The sequence below is a fragment of the Salvelinus fontinalis genome, chromosome 40 (assembly GCF_029448725.1).
Source record: "Salvelinus fontinalis isolate EN_2023a chromosome 40, ASM2944872v1, whole genome shotgun sequence".
Taxonomy (NCBI): domain Eukaryota; kingdom Metazoa; phylum Chordata; class Actinopteri; order Salmoniformes; family Salmonidae; genus Salvelinus; species Salvelinus fontinalis.
Genome location: NC_074704.1, coordinates 25203009 through 25218673, shown reverse-complemented (window position 1 = coordinate 25218673; position 15665 = coordinate 25203009). Strand labels below are relative to the sequence as shown.

Genomic DNA, 15665 nt, shown 5'->3' with positions numbered 1-15665 from the left:
CTGGGGCCAAAATGATCCATGTCAGAAGTATGGTTCAATGGAAATATGTAGTGGGTGTAAAGTTTGTTTTAAATTCTCACTCATTAAAAACGAATCAATCAATACATGCTTCTCTTTGAACGACTTAATATAATATTAACCTTTTATGAAATAAATGAAAAATAAACTTTTGGTTCCTGAACTACGTTGCCTACTCCAGTCAGCAGATGGCGTCTTTTAGGTTCAGGTGATGCTGCCAGTGTGACGTCTAATCTAGTGGACGGGGCACTCCTTCAACAACAACAGCTAGTCAGACACCTCGGTAGCTTTCTAGCAAACATAGCTACAACATTCACGCTCTTTACACTGTTTTGGTGTATATTAGTCGCTGTCTATTAAACATACCTCTGTCGTATGTACTTGTTGGCCCATTTAATTATATATTTACGTTGTTTGTCAGCTAGCTGGTTTGCTAAGTTATCTTTGAACTAGGCTAGTCGATAATGCTAGCTAGCTATTATCCCCGACCATGAGTTCACTAAGTTACTCTCCTGCTAAAGAAGAGGCGGTCTGCTGGACGGAGAATGAAGCACTCGCCAAAGAGGAGGAGGAAGAGAAAGATGTTACAATACAAAAACAAGTAGAGGGTGAGGCTGTTACAGTGAAAGAAGAAGAGAAAGACGTTTCAGTGAAAGAAGAGGAAGACGCGTTCAGAGTGAAAGAGGAGGAGGATGTTACAGTAAAAGAAGAGGAGGCAGAGAAAGAGGAGGATGCGGTTTTTGGAGTGAAAGAGGAGGGGGAGATTACTGTCACATTGGATGAGGAAGAGGAGGTTGGAGATCTGTTTAACACCAGTAAGTACCGTCTCTGCAGTCGTTGAACCAATGTGCAATAAAGGAGTTCTACACTTTAATGTTGTTCTGTAGGAATGGCTGAAGCTACACTGTAACGTGTAGAACATCAAGAGTGGACCATCAACAAAACGTTAACAATTGATCAAATGCATCCAATGACAATTCCTGAAATACTGTAGTCCTCAATATCTCCTATTAGATTAGCCCAATATGTAGTCTTAAAGGGGATATCAGCAGTTGTTACATCCATTTTGGGACTTATACATTAATGATATGTACCCATTGTTTCTTGAAGAAATCACTTCAAGTGACTCATAGATAACAGAGTAGCAGCAGGGTAAAAGAGGGGTCTTCTACACTACCCACAATGCACTATTTCTCAACGTCATAATGGAGGATCTACTCTTCTCAACCGAGTTTGTATGTTAGCTTGGTAGCTAGCGAAAGCGTGCAAACGTTAGCCACACCTCATGCTTTTCATGCACTGTGTGGTTGTGTTATCTAGTGACAATGGGTTAGCACGGTAGGTTCTGGTGCCTTCTTCCCGTGGGCTCAAAATGAAAGAGAAAGTCATACCTGCTTGCTCCTTTTATTCTGTGTTTATATCGAGTTTAAAAAAAAAAACGTATATTTTGAGAGGATCATAAGTGTAACATGGGGAGCTGAATCAGATGACATAGTGTACCAGTCTTCCAAAAGATCTATGTCCCCGTCCATTGCCATGCAGCTTGCGGCAACCCCTTCCTTAAGGATAAAGATGTGTTTGCATGTTACCAATGGTCTCCGGTCTACCATGCTTTCATGCCACGCTTCGTCATAGATTTCATCTTTGTTCTCACAGTAGTTCATTGTTAGGTGTGGGGGGTCATGGGTGGATAGTATGCGTTTAGAGTCTGTATCCATGGTTTCCAGTCCTGGAATTGTTTACACACACGTGGGGTGTCCGGATCACTGTCCAGTAATCTCAGCCAGTAGACGTGGGATGGTTCTTCCTCAGGTATGTCATCACTTAAGTATAACATGCGTGGGGGGTCTGATGATGTCATAAGTATGGGGAGTAGCTCAGTTGGGGATATATTTGTAGCATGGAGGCCGTTGCCATTGCAAAAGATGGTGCATCCCAATTTGGATAGTAGGTCCCTCCCCATCAGACATACAGAGCACTCAGGGTTGTACAGAAATTGGTGAGAGTAGGTGTGGCCATCCCAGCAAACGTCTAAAGGGATGGTGAAGGGCTTTCTCATGATTGTTCCCGAGACCCCTGTGAAAGCTTGTGTTCTTGTGGTGAGTGGGTAAGTGCTTTGTACAGATGACCAAGTACAGCCTGTATCAATAAGCATCCTCTGTTGTTTACCTCCAATCAGACACTCCACTATAGGTTCCTTGTCAGGTGGGAAAGTGTAGATGTATGTACTGTTGTCTGGAAGGGTAAGGGTCTCTGGGCAGCTTCATTGAGGGGATCCTGTCTGATCGCCCAGCCAGGCCATGCTTGGGAGAAGAGCAGGGTTAGGAATCTCCGGAGTGTTGTTCTGTTGTTGCTGTTGTGGGTAAGGTTGTTGTGGGTAAGGTTGTCTTGGTCCTCCCCAACCTCCTCTTCCCCCTCTGGGCATCCATGCTCCTCTCTGGGCCCCCCATTGGCCCCTCCCTCTTGGTGGTCCATAGCCACCTGCTCCATATTGCACGCCGTACCCCACACCACTATAATGGGGTCCGTAAGTACCCACGGCTTGGTTTTGCTGCACCTTCATAGGACAGGCGCGAGCGTAGTGTCCTGGTGTTCCGCACGCAAAACAGACTGCAGGGATGGGCAGCCAAGGTTGAGTGGGCATACCTCCTCCCCATTGGGTGTCACGTTGTGGGGCCATCATCCCAGCCACTTGTTGCACCACAGCTGCTACCACCTCGCTGTTAGCTGCATCAGGAACCTGAGTGACTGGGGTGCTTGTCATGGGCATCTGACGTGCTGGCTTGTCATCCATCAGTTGTTTTTTCAGGACTTTCTTCTGTAGTTTTATTTCATCATCTTCCTTCCTTTTTCCTTCTCGGTATCGTTCCATATGATGTTGTGCTATCTCTGTGAATTCAGCAACACCCTTGGCTGTGATTCCTACCACCTTCTCACATTCAACTCTGACGTGTTCTGGTAGAGATTTTAGGCATTGATCCAAGAACATGGCCATGAGTTGGGGCCTATCAGGCTCCTCATTCCAGGCCTGTCTCCACAGCACTCGTGCTTTCTTCATGTATACTGGGACACTCGTGGTCTTCTAGGCGCAGTGTCTGCATTAGTTGTGGCCGTGACTGGGTGGGATATCTGCTTCTCACTGCGGTCCATAGGTCAGTCCTGTAGTTTTCAAATTTGGTACTTACTGATTGTCTTCCCCTCAACCCAGCTCGAGTCATGAGGTCCTTGCATTCCTGGTCCCCCATGCATCTATTGAGAACTGCCAGTATATCGCCCAGAGTGAGTCCATCAGATGCTGTCAGGCTTTCAAAGGCCTTCACCCACCTACATCCGGACTCTTCTGGAATTGGCAAAGCGTCCACTAGGGTTTGTAAATCTCGATGTGCCCATGGTTTGTAGGTGGATGTCCCTCCCACCTGTTGTCTCAGTGGATGCATCCCTCCCCTCTGGGCGGCCTTGCTTCGGGTGTTGTGAGGGTGTCCTGTCAGTTCAACCACTGCACCCTTGAACCTGCCTTTTATTCCATACTCTGCATCATGTTGTAGGTCTTCCTCCTCACTCACTTCCTCAGCATGGTTTTCATGTCCAAAGTGTATAAGGTGGCCCAGGGGTGGGGGACTGACCACATCAGTCAGTCTCTGGTTCTGATGTAGTTCGGCCAGGGCGTGTTGTAAACGCCGGATTTCTTCACCTTCAGCGATCACCTTGTCCTCTCGGGCCCTTACCAGGTCTCTCTCTTCACGCACTCTTGTATCCATATTCATCTGCTCCGTTGTTGGTTGGTAAGATTCTCTTGTTACACCACTCCCTTGTGAACACAGGAGGGAGACAGAGGCTCCCTGTTCCAATTCCATACTATTTCCACTTCCGTCTCTCCATCTGTCATTACCCATCTGAATCCTGCTCAATTGCTCCACTCCCTTCTGGAGGTATTTGGTGTTGTCAAGTAATACCTGTATTTCTTCTTTTTTTCCTGGTTAGCTGGGACCCATGGTGTGCTGTCTCCTTCCGGTCTCTTGTTATAGTTTACTGTAGCAGTGAGATCAATTAGTGGGGCCATCATGTTGGCTGGTTCGTATGGCGGAGGTGCGCTGGGTTTAGGCAGTTCGGGATATAGTTTTGCAAACCCGGGCGAGGGTGGTGTGGCATCCTTGCACATTTTCTTGAGTTTTTCTAGCATGGCTAGACCAATTTTTTCTATGAGTTTGGCCTTCTCCATGGTATCCTTTATGGTACCTTTCATGGGCTCCCCACCTTGTTTCCATTCGGCAGCGGTCTTCATTGTCCTCCGCTTCAAGGCATCTAGTATTCTTCCGGGTTCTCCCTCAGTTGGCAGGCCGGAAGGATCTAGAATGGAACCATCATCTATCCATTCCCTATACAATTTTTCTCCTCTCCTCTTCCATTCTTTCTCATCTTTTCCTCCGTTTATCTCTAGAGTTGATTTCAGTGTCTTAAGAATTCTTTCGATTTGAGCCATATTAGTTAGTTATTTTTAGGTTTTGCCTAATTTTATCGTTATTTTGTTCTTATCTATTATTACCCGGGGACTAGTGTGTCCGTGTCAAATAATGTGAGAATATAGAATGTGGTTAATGAGTATATATGGTTATGTAATTTATATAGATGTCCTTACTTTTCCTTGCATAAAAGCCTGATACAATACATACAGAGGGATACAATCATAAAGCAACAGACATACAGTGTGACTTATCTTATGTCCAACACGTCTTATTCAATCAGTAAACTTATCTTATCTCCAAAACATTGCCGTTAAATTATTTGCGCATATAACGTAACCTCTCTTCATCAATGCTTTGCCGTTTACTTGTAACAGGGGACCTGTCTTATACAGTGAATTGCCGTCGAGGGTCGACCTAGACTTGTCTTATATCCAATTCTTCTGCCTTCCCCTGGACTATGTTGCCGTCCACTTTTAGTCGAGGGTCCAACACACCTAGACTTATTAATCGACAATTTATCTTATATCCCACATACCATGTGAATACATAAAAATCCGTGAAGTCGGTATATTGCCGTTCAATTATTAGAACTTGTCTTATTTCCAATATTCCGCCTGTCACGGTGGTTATGTGGCCATTGTCCTCAATCACTTCCCTAAAGTCTTATAGACTTTTAATAAAACAACCCTAGCCTAGATACATACACGCACACAAACAGGCTTTTAATATCACGTCATACACATACAGGCATTCCATTGTTATTCTGTTGGCCAACTGAAAATGCATTCGCCATCAAGTAGTACGTAATTAAATAATACGTAGTTAGTTTTATCCTTTGTTGTAGTGAACATATGGTTCAAAAATTTAGTAACTTACACCAGTTAGGTTTTCTCACAAAATAAATTTGGTTAAATCCAATATGCAGAATTTCAGTTTTGAAACAATAGGCTCTGCTTACCTGCTTTAGTAGACCGGTCTTTTTGTGAGAGGACCCCGTCTGGCGACAGTCTAGGCCAAAGGCTGGATGCCTCAATGTCCAGCGAAGTTCCCTCAGTTCATGGTCGGTGTCACCAATTGTTAGGGTTGCGAAAGTTCAACTGAGATAGGAACAATAGTACACCTGAACTTGGTTAAAATAATTGTTTAATTCAAAAGTTAATAAATGGCAAATACAATTTCCGTATATACGGGTTCAATGTTTCATCACTCAGGATAAGACAGAGAACTGATTTGTTTCTGACAAAGATATTATATTATACTCGTGACAGAGGTTAGTTCCCACTTCCGAGCCGGCCTGTCAGAGTAGAGACTGGGCGTAGTTTAGACTTACCCAGCCTATCGTTGATGTTGCCGCCTTAAGCCAGTCCTGGCCCCTTAGCCCATGTGATGTCCCGACGCTGTTGCTGTGTAGATTACGCTCCTTCACCCCAAAGACTGAGGTCAGACAGCTCTGCAATATTGTCTGAGCTATTCACACCTGTATACAATGGCCACTGTTTGCGCTCAAGGCTAACCACAGCTTCCCAGCACTCTTATCTGGCTAACTGTTACTTCCAGCACACACACACAGACATCCAGGCGCCCAGGCCAACAGTTAGCTAATATTCAATCACATTTAATACAATTACTAATCACGTTTGTTATAGTATTCAATCACATTTAATACAGTTGCTAATATTCAATCACGTGTGTTATAGTATTACTCAGAACCTCACATATGTTCTTCGTGTGTATAGCTTATCTGTTATTGTCCATTGTACACCACAGTCAGCAGTCTCCTGATTCACCCCCTCCTGTGTCTCTCTAAGATTAGCACAGTCTCGTCACACAGTACAGCGCCCACAGCGCCCTTTCTAACACACACACATTTCAGACTGCTTGTTCATATCTTATGCTCAGATACATTTGTTGCAATTTCAGGCTGTGGCCTCATGGTTAGACAGAGCACTGGTAAGAGTAGAGACTAATGGAAAATGCAGGTTCACATGAGTCAGTAATTCAAACTTTAATGCATAAGAAGCCCTAAGAGCTTAAAGTTAGTTAAGCATGTCAAAAAACCTTATAAAAACCCCACAATGGGGTACGACAGTTTAACATTTATAGACATTTATAACTCTACCTACATGTACATGTTACCTCAATTACCTCGACTAACCAGTATCCCCGCACATTGACTGTACCGGTACCCCCTGTATATAGCCTTGCTATTGTTATTTTACTGCTGCTGTTTAATTATTTGTTACTTTTATTTTGTATTTTTTACGTAACACTCATTTTTCTTGACTTCTTTGTTGGTTAAGGGCTTGTAAGTAAGTCTGTAGCCTTGAGCACCGAGATGCAGTGTCTTAGATATATAATATTCAGCCAATGATTTTTCATGACGTTATATTAAAGGCAAAACATACGTAGATTCAATTACATTCAGGAATTGGTTTGAAACTTTTGTTTTTTAACCTTCTCAAAGTTGGTTCCTTGAACAGGATGTCCTGACAGGATGCCCCTATATTGGCACTCCCTAGAGCACGTGATAACTTCCCGCCAGTATGTCCTGACTGGATACCCAAATATGGGCATGGACACGTCATCAGGACATAAATCAAACGTGTGCCGTCTACTTTATTCTGTCTGACAACACCCAAATGGATACTGTCATTAACGTGCTTCTTCAATAATTACACATCATTCTTAATACTGTAGCTGTTTAGTTACAGTCACATGTTCAACTATTCACAGCTGATTCAAGAAATCATTTTCTGAACGACTGTCAAATGACAAACATCACGACATATATTTGTTGTTTGGTGGCCTTATGGGCCCTACAGTAGGTCTATGTTATTGTTAGGTGAAGTTATGGGCCAATTTGGCAAACACTTACAAACCCTTATTGTCAGGCTGATGGCAAAGCTAGCCAAAGAGCATTTTTCTAGTTGAAGTGTTTAAATCAGTTGATTTGCGACAATAACACAAACATACACTGCTCAAAAAAATAAAGGGAACACTTAAACAACACAATGTAACTCTAAGTCAATTACACTTCTGTGAAATCAAACTGTCCACTTAGGAAGCAACACTGATTGACAATAAATTTCACATGCTGTTGTGCAAATGGAATAGACAAAAGGTGGAAATTATAGGCAATTAGCAAGACACCCCCAAAAAAGGAATGGTTCTGCAGGTGGTGACCACACACCACTTCTCAGTTCCTATGCTTCCTGGCTGATGTTTTGGTCACTTTTGAATGCTGGCGGTGCTTTCACTCTAGTGGTAGCATGAGACGGAGTCTACAACCCACACAAGTGGCTCAGGTAGTGCAGCTCATCCAGGATGGCACATCAATGCGAGCTGTGGCAAAAAGGTTTGTTGTGTCTGTCAGCGTAGTGTCCAGAGCATGGAGGCGCTACCAGGAGACAGGCCAGTACATCAGGAGACGTGGAGGAGGCCGTAGGAGGGCAACAACCCAGCAGCAGGACCGCTACCTCCGCCTTTGTGCAAGGAGGTGCACTGCCAGAGCCCTTTAAAATGACCTCCAGCAGGCCACAAATGTGCATGTGTCAGCATATGGTCTCACAAGGGGTCTGAGGATCTCATCTCGGTACCTAATGGCAGTCAGGCTACCTCTGGCGAGCACATGGAGGGCTGTGCGGCCCCACAAAGAAATGCCACCCCACACCATGACTGACAAACCGCCAAACCGGTCATGCTGGAGGATGTTGCAGGCAGCAGAACGTTCTCCACGGCGTCTCCAGACTCTGTCACGTCTGTCACATGTGCTCATGTGCTCAGTGTGAACCTGCTTTCATCTGTGAAGAGCACAGGGCGCCAGTGGCGAATTTGCCAATCTTGGTGTTCTCTGGCAAATGCCAAACGTCCTGCACGGTGTTGGGCTGTAAGCACAACCCCCACCTGTGGACGTCGGGCCCTCATATCACCCTCATGGAGTCTGTTTCTGACCGTTTGAGCAGACACATGCACATTTGTGGCCTGCTGGAGGTCATTTTGCAGGGCTCTGGCAGTGTAGCTCCTTGCACAAAGGCGGAGGTAGCGGTCTTGCTGCTGGGTTGTTGCCCTCCTACGGCCTCCTCCACGTCTCCTGATGTACTGGCCTGTCTCCTGGTAGCGCCTCCATGCTCTGGACACTACGCTGACAGACACAGCAAACCTTTTTGCCACAGCTCGCATTGATGTGCCATCCTGGATGAGCTGCACTACCTGAGCCACTTGTGTGGGTTGTAGACTCCGTCTCATGCTACCACTAGAGTGAAAGCACCGCCAGCATTCAAAAGTGACCAAAACATCAGCCAGGAAGCATAGGAACTGAGAAGTGGTGTGTGGTCACCACCTGCAGAACCATTCCTTTTTGGGGGGTGTCTTACTAATTGCCTATAATTTCCACCTTTTGTCTATTCCATTTGCACAACAGCATGTGAAATTTATTGTCAATCAGTGTTGCTTCCTAAGTGGACAGTTTGATTTCACAGAAGTGTGATTGACTTGGAGTTACATTGTGTTGTTTAAGTGTTCCCTTTATTTTTTTGAGCAGTGTATTAAGCAGGTGATTCAAGCCTTACAATTATAATCCAAAAGTAATGTGAAATGCACTCATCAACCTGTAAATGGAGGTTACTCCCCTGAGTTTCCCCCACGTTGGCGAACTAGTGAATAGACAGAGCTTAATAACTTCTTAGGGCTAGGCCCCTTTTTTCTCAATTTCCGCCTGAATGACATGCCCAAAGTAAACTGCCTGTTGCTCAGGCCCTGAAGCCAGGATATGCATATAATTGGTACCATTGGAAAGAAAGCACTTTGAAGTTTGTAGAAATGTTAAAATAATGTAGAAGAAAATCTAAAGAAAAACCAACCAGATTTTGTTTTTGAGAGACCATCCTCTTAGAATTGCAAGAGAAAGGGCATACTAAAAATTTGCTGTCAGGATGCAATCCCTATGGCTTCACAAGGTGTCAGCAGTCGTTGTTCAAGGTTTCAGGCTTGTAACTTCCAAAACGAATAAGAAATATCAGTTTTAGTACAGGGACACAGTCTTGGAAATTCGTGTTTGCATGCACGACATGAAGACAGGACGCACCTGCTAAAATCATTTAGGGTATCTGAGGAGTAAATAGAAACGTATTTTGACTTGTTGAAACAAAGTTTAGGGGTAGCTTTTTGGAGTTCTTTGTCTGCATGTTGAACGAGTGGATTACTCAACCAGTGGGTCAGGAGTTTACATACACTAAGTTGACAATGCTTTTAAACAGCTTGGAAAATTCCAGAAAATTATGTCATGGCTTTAGAATCTTCTGATAGGCTAATTGACATCATTTGAGTCATTGGAGGTGTACCTGTGGATGTATTTCAAGACCTACCTTCAGACGCAGTGCCTGTGAAAATCTAAAGAAATCAGCCAAGACCTCAGAAAAACAATTGTAGACCTTCACAAGTCTGGTTCATCCTTGGGAGCAATATCCAAATGCCTGAGGGTACCACGTTCATCTGTACAAACAATAGTACGCAAGTATAAACACCATGGGACCACGCAGCTGTCATACCACTCAGGAAGGAGACGCGTTCTGTCTCCTAGAGATGAATGTACTTTGGTATGAAAAGTGCAAATCAATCCCAGAACAACAGCAAAGGACCTTGTGAAGATGCTGGAGAAAACCGGTACAAAAGTATTTATATCCACAGTAAAACGAGTATCAACATAACCTAAAAGGCCGCTCAGCAAGGAAGAAGCCACTGCTCCAAAAGCGCCATAAAAAAGCCAGACTACGGTTTGCAAATGCACATGGGGACAAAGATCGTTCTTTGTGGAGAAATGTCCTCTGGTCTGATGAAACAAAAATAGAACTGCTTGGCCATAATGACCATCGTTATGTTTGGAGGACAAAGGGGGAAGCTTGCAAGCCGAAGAACACCATCCCAACCATGAAGCACAGGGGTGGCAGCATCATGTGGGGGGGGTGCTTTGCTGCAGGAGGGACTGGTGCACTTCAAAAAATAGATGGCATCATGAGGATGGAAAAGTATGTGGATATATTGAAAGAATCTGAAATAAATCATTCTCTCTACAATTATTCTGACATTTCATATTATTAAAATAAAGTGGTGACCCTAACTAACCTAAGACAGGGAATTTATACTAGGATTTAATATCAGGAATTGTGAAAAAACTGAGTTTAAATGTATTGGGCTAAGGTGTATGTAAACTTCCGACTTCAACTGTATATGTACCTCAATGTTTAATATCCATAATTTTTATGATTATAAATTTGAATTGTGCGCCCTCCAGTTTCACTGGAAGTTTCACGCTAGCGGGACACCTAGGCTTAAGAATGTGAGTTTAAATAGACTGAAGAAGTTAATGTAAGTAGCACTTGAGTAGCACTCCTGATCTTGCACTGATAGTGCGCTCTAATATTCAGAATACATTGTGAAAAACACATCTTCGCTCATCTTATTTGCTCCAGGCAGAGATGCTACATCCAAACTAGCGGTTTCCTCATTAGCATGGAGGAGTTTCTGCAACCAAATTGTGTGTGCATCGCCCTTGGGGTGCAATTTTAGCAAACACAGAAAGGGGCCTATATTGGAAACCAAACGTTGTATGGCACACTGCTTAGGATTTCAACAACTTTAATAACTTTTTTCTAGCCTACAATCATCAATATTACTACTAATGTGAAAACAAGATGAAAATATGACTATTCTTTCTCATTTTAAGAAATTTGTTAAATAATTTTAACATTCATTACAGACGTCAATTGTTGTACAATGTCATGGCTACGCTGTCGGCATCACCTTTTACAGTGGAGTTCTGCTGTTGTGGGCCTTTAACCATCTGTCTGACTTTGTTGTTCACACAGGAGAGAGACGGGACTATCGTGGATCCTCTGGGGAGCCTCAACAACCTCATGATGCTGACAAGGCAGAGAAGAGTCTCTCCACATCAGAACACCTCAAGAAACACCAGCAGAGATCCAAAGGGAAGAGAACTCACTGCTGCTCTGATTGTGGGAAGAGATTCACCTCATCAGGCATTACAATTCATCAGAGAATCCACACAGGAGAGAAACCTTTTAGCTGTACTCAATGTGGGAAGAGTTTTACTCAGTCAACCAGCCTGAAATCACACCAGAGAATACACACAGGAGAGAAACCTTATAGCTGTACTCAATGTGGGAAGAGTTTTACTCAGTCAACCATCCTGATATCACACCAGAGAATACACACAGGAGTGAAACCTTATAGCTGTGCTCAATGTGGGAAGAGATTCACCTCCTCAAAAGTTGTTAAAGTACATCAGAAAATCCATACAGGAGAAAAACCTTTTAGCTGCTCTGACTGTGGAAAGAGTTTTCTTCTCTCAGGACAATTAAAATCACACCAGAGAACACACACAGGAGAGAAACCCTGTAGCTGTGATGAATGTGGGAAGAGTTACACTACATTTAACAATCTGATGGTACACCAGAGAACACACACAGGAGAGAAACCTTATTGCTGTGGTCAATGTGGGAAGAGTTTTACTCAGCCACATACCCTGATATCACACCAGAGAACACACACAGGAGAGAAATCTTATAGCTGTAGTCAATGTGGGAAGAGTTTTACTTGGCCACACACCCTGATATCACACCAGAGAACACACACTGGAGAGAAACCGTTTAGCTGTGATCAATGTGGGAAGCATTTTACTCAGTCAAGCCACTTGATATCACACCAGAGAACACACACAGGAGAGAAACCTCATAGCTGTGCTCAATGTGGGAAGAGTTTTACTACATCTAGCCAGCTAACTACTCACCAGAGAACACACACAGGAAATAATCCTTATAGCTGTACTCAATGTGGGAAAAGTTTTACTCAGTCAAGCCACCTGATATCACACCAGAGAACACATACAGGAGAGAAACCTCATAGCTGTGATCAATGTGACAAGAGATACTCTGATAAAAGATATCTGATTAAACATCAGAAAATACATGCATGAAGGAGTTTTTTCATTATATCAAACATTGTAGAAGGACTGCTGATTGTCTCAAGGGTGGGCAGTCAAAAGGTTTTGTGTTTTGCTTTTAGCCAGTGCATCACAATTTATTTTGACTGCAAGTTTGAGTTTTGTTTGCGCTCGTTCCAAGGGGACGAGAGTTCTAGAAGCTAGTGGAGTTTTTTTCAAAATTAGTTTTAAGATTCTATAGAAAGAAAAAGGTGAGAAATAATACTATTGTATATTATTAATTAGAAATAAATGTTTTTTCTTGTTTTTAATTGTTGACAGCCAGTAGACACCATGTTAATATTGTAGAAGGTGAAGCATTGTAGTTGATTATAAGGTGAAATGGAAGTTGTTTTCTGTTGGTGGTGTGCAAACTTTTCCAACAAAAATATAGAATATATTTATTGTTGTCTTAAAGGGGGAAGGTGTTACTGGCTTTGGTTTTTCCATTTATGTTTTGAGGTTGGATTTTAGCACGTATAGCTCGTTAGCACGTATAGCTCGTTAGCACGTAGGACGCACTGATTGGTGTCACCTCGTTAGTCAGTATGTGTTACACAAGTTCTTTTGTTTGCCTCTTCTTGGGCAGATTTAGTGGGTCTCATGGTGGGTGTCTTTTATGTCCCAGTTGTTGTTACTAGTGAACTTTCAGTGGACACAGAGCAAAAATTGCAAGATTGTTATAATACTTTTATTACATCAAATGGTTGTTTTATGCAACAGAATAGAGGGTTCTTAGAACTATTGTGTCTGTGTGTTCTACTGAGGATGGGCCTCTGGGAGAAAACACTGACAGGAGATTTACAATGTCTTTTGGGTGATTAAAACCTAAAGAGACCGCATTCCAGAGCATGAGTTAATGTTTCTGTTCTATATGGTACCAGGGAGAGATGACCCCAGGGCCAGACCCTGGTCTCTACACAAAGTGTAGTGTTTTTACAGCAGATACTGTCTGCTACTAAATAGCAAACTATTTACATTGCCAGGAATCCTAAACAAACTAATCATATTAATTAATAATACAACAAGTTTTAATTGCCTTTTTGATTTTCATTTTAGTTAAAGTGGTGCCATATTGTTTAAACTCATTTATAAAGTGAAAAAAGTTAGGTTTTCAATTAGACCCTTTGCATTTGTGAAAATGAGATGTACCTAGTATAATTAGCAGTTGAATTAAATATACCACATCTTTATCTATGTCAGAATTTCTGAAATAAATCATATCAAAACCATTAAATAGTACAACCGGTCCTATTTTTTTTGTCACAAAATTCTGTATGTCAATCCAAAACATTCTGCTATAAATACAGGTAAAAAACAAATGCAAAATGGTCTCCTTCTCCATTCCACAGAAATCACAGTTATATTCAATATCCAGCTTGAATCTTTCCAAAACATGTTTCACAGGATAAATTCTATGTAACATTTTAAATAAAATTTCCTTTACTTTGTTACTGATAGAATATTTGTTAGCAATTTCCCATGCTTTCCCCCATTGTATATCACCATAGATATCTGACCAAAAGAATCTTGCTGTGGGAATTGTAGTATCACAAACATTATTCCTAATCTGTTTATTACTACATTTATCTTTGATGTTAATATTGCCAATGAATATATTTTCATGTAAATCTATGTTACTTACATCAACCACAGAGGAATTTAAAAGAGACAACCCCCCCCTTGGAATCGCATCAAAAACAATTGCATATTCTTTCGGGGGTAATGGAATTTTAAACTTATCAAGAAATTCCCCATATGAGAGTAGATATCCATCCTTATTCAGTAACTGACCAACCAAAATAATTTTATTCTCAAACCAGTTATGAAAAAAAAGAGACGTATTTTTAAATCGTATATCTTTGTTCCATAAAAAGTATCTGTGAGGGGAAAACTTGTGTTTATACAATAACATCCAAGCTAAAATTGCCTGCTTATGGAATTTTGCCAACTTTACTTAGATTTTATCAATATCAAAATTACATCGAAGCAAAAATTCTAAACCACCAACAGAGTCAGATACATACTTAGGGAAGACATTCCAAATACTGTTCTGGTTCTTAACATACTTCAGAATCCAATTTATTTTAAAAGTATTATTTAGAGTATTGAAATCTAAAACCTCAAGACCTCCTTGTTCTTAGGTATTAGTGAGAATATATTTTCGTAGATAGTGAGGCTTGTTCCTCCAAATAAAATTATAAAGAATCTTATCTAAGTCCTTTACAATTTTAGGGGGTAAGTCAAGTGATAACGAGACATAAAGCGATCTGGATAACCCTTCAGCTTTGGATAATAAAACCCGACCGTATAACGGAATATCTCTCATCAACCAGAGGTTCAATTTCTTCTTTGTTTTCTCAATAATGGGGTTATATTTTTATATTTATATTTTAGTCATTTAGCAGACGCTCTTATCCAGAGCGACTTACAGTAGAGTGCATACATTTTTATTACATTTTACATACTGAGACAAGGATATCCCTACCGGCCAAACCCTCCCTAACCCGGACGACGCTATGCCAATTGTGCGTCGCCCCCACGGACCTCCCGGTTGCGGCCGGCTGCGACAGAGCCTGGGCGCGAACCCAGAGAATCTGGTGGCGCAGCTAGCACTGCGATGCAGTGCCCTAGACCACTGCGCCACCCGGGAGGCCCGGGTTAAAGTTCAATTCACTCCTTTGTTTTTCATCCTTGCATATAACAATTTCAAGATAAGTAACCTTATCTTTAATTGGGAAACCATATACTTCCTGTAAAACACAATCCTTGAGTGGAAATAAGACTGACTTATTGATATTAATTTTCAAACCCGAAACTAAGGAAACGTCTTCAGTACAGGAAACTGCTTTAGAAACCTCCTTCCTGCCTCTTAAAAATATGGTGGTATCATCAGCCAGTTGACATAGTTTAAATTCATTGCCAAGTGCTGAAACACCTTGAAAATTACCTTTCTTGATATGAAGAGCCATAATTTGAGTAACCAATAAAAATACAAATGGACTAATTGGGCAGCCCTGCCTAATGCCACGGCCAATATCAAATATTTGGGATGTCCCGTGAGCTAATTGTACAGAGCTAGTACAACCACTATATAAAGTTTGGACTGCTTTCACAAAGTATTCACCAAACCCCCAAAAACGTATCGCTTTGAACATAAACTCATTGTCAGTGTCAAAAGCTTTATA

The 15665-nt window shown here is 42.0% G+C and overlaps 1 protein-coding gene across 1 annotated transcript; it reads left to right on the top strand.

Moving 5' to 3' along the window:
- Window positions 1-265: 265 nt before the first annotated feature.
- On the top strand, window positions 266-14851 carry LOC129839413 (zinc finger protein 135-like). The gene is made up of 2 exons (XM_055906851.1): window positions 266-833; window positions 11345-14851. Exons 1-2 carry the CDS (start codon window positions 509-511, stop codon window positions 12469-12471), a joined length of 1452 nt encoding a protein of 483 aa, XP_055762826.1. The 5' UTR covers window positions 266-508; the 3' UTR covers window positions 12472-14851.
- Window positions 14852-15665: the final 814 nt, after the last annotated feature.

Bases quoted from the DNA above. Each gene is read 5' to 3' on its own strand.
- LOC129839413 (XM_055906851.1), top strand. From the start codon at position 509: ATGAGTTCACTAAGTTACTCTCCTGCTAAAGAAGAGGCGGTCTGCTGG. The intron at 834-11,344 runs GTAAGTACCGTC...TTGTTCACACAG, and splicing joins TGGAGATCTGTTTAACACCA to GAGAGAGACGGGACTATCGT.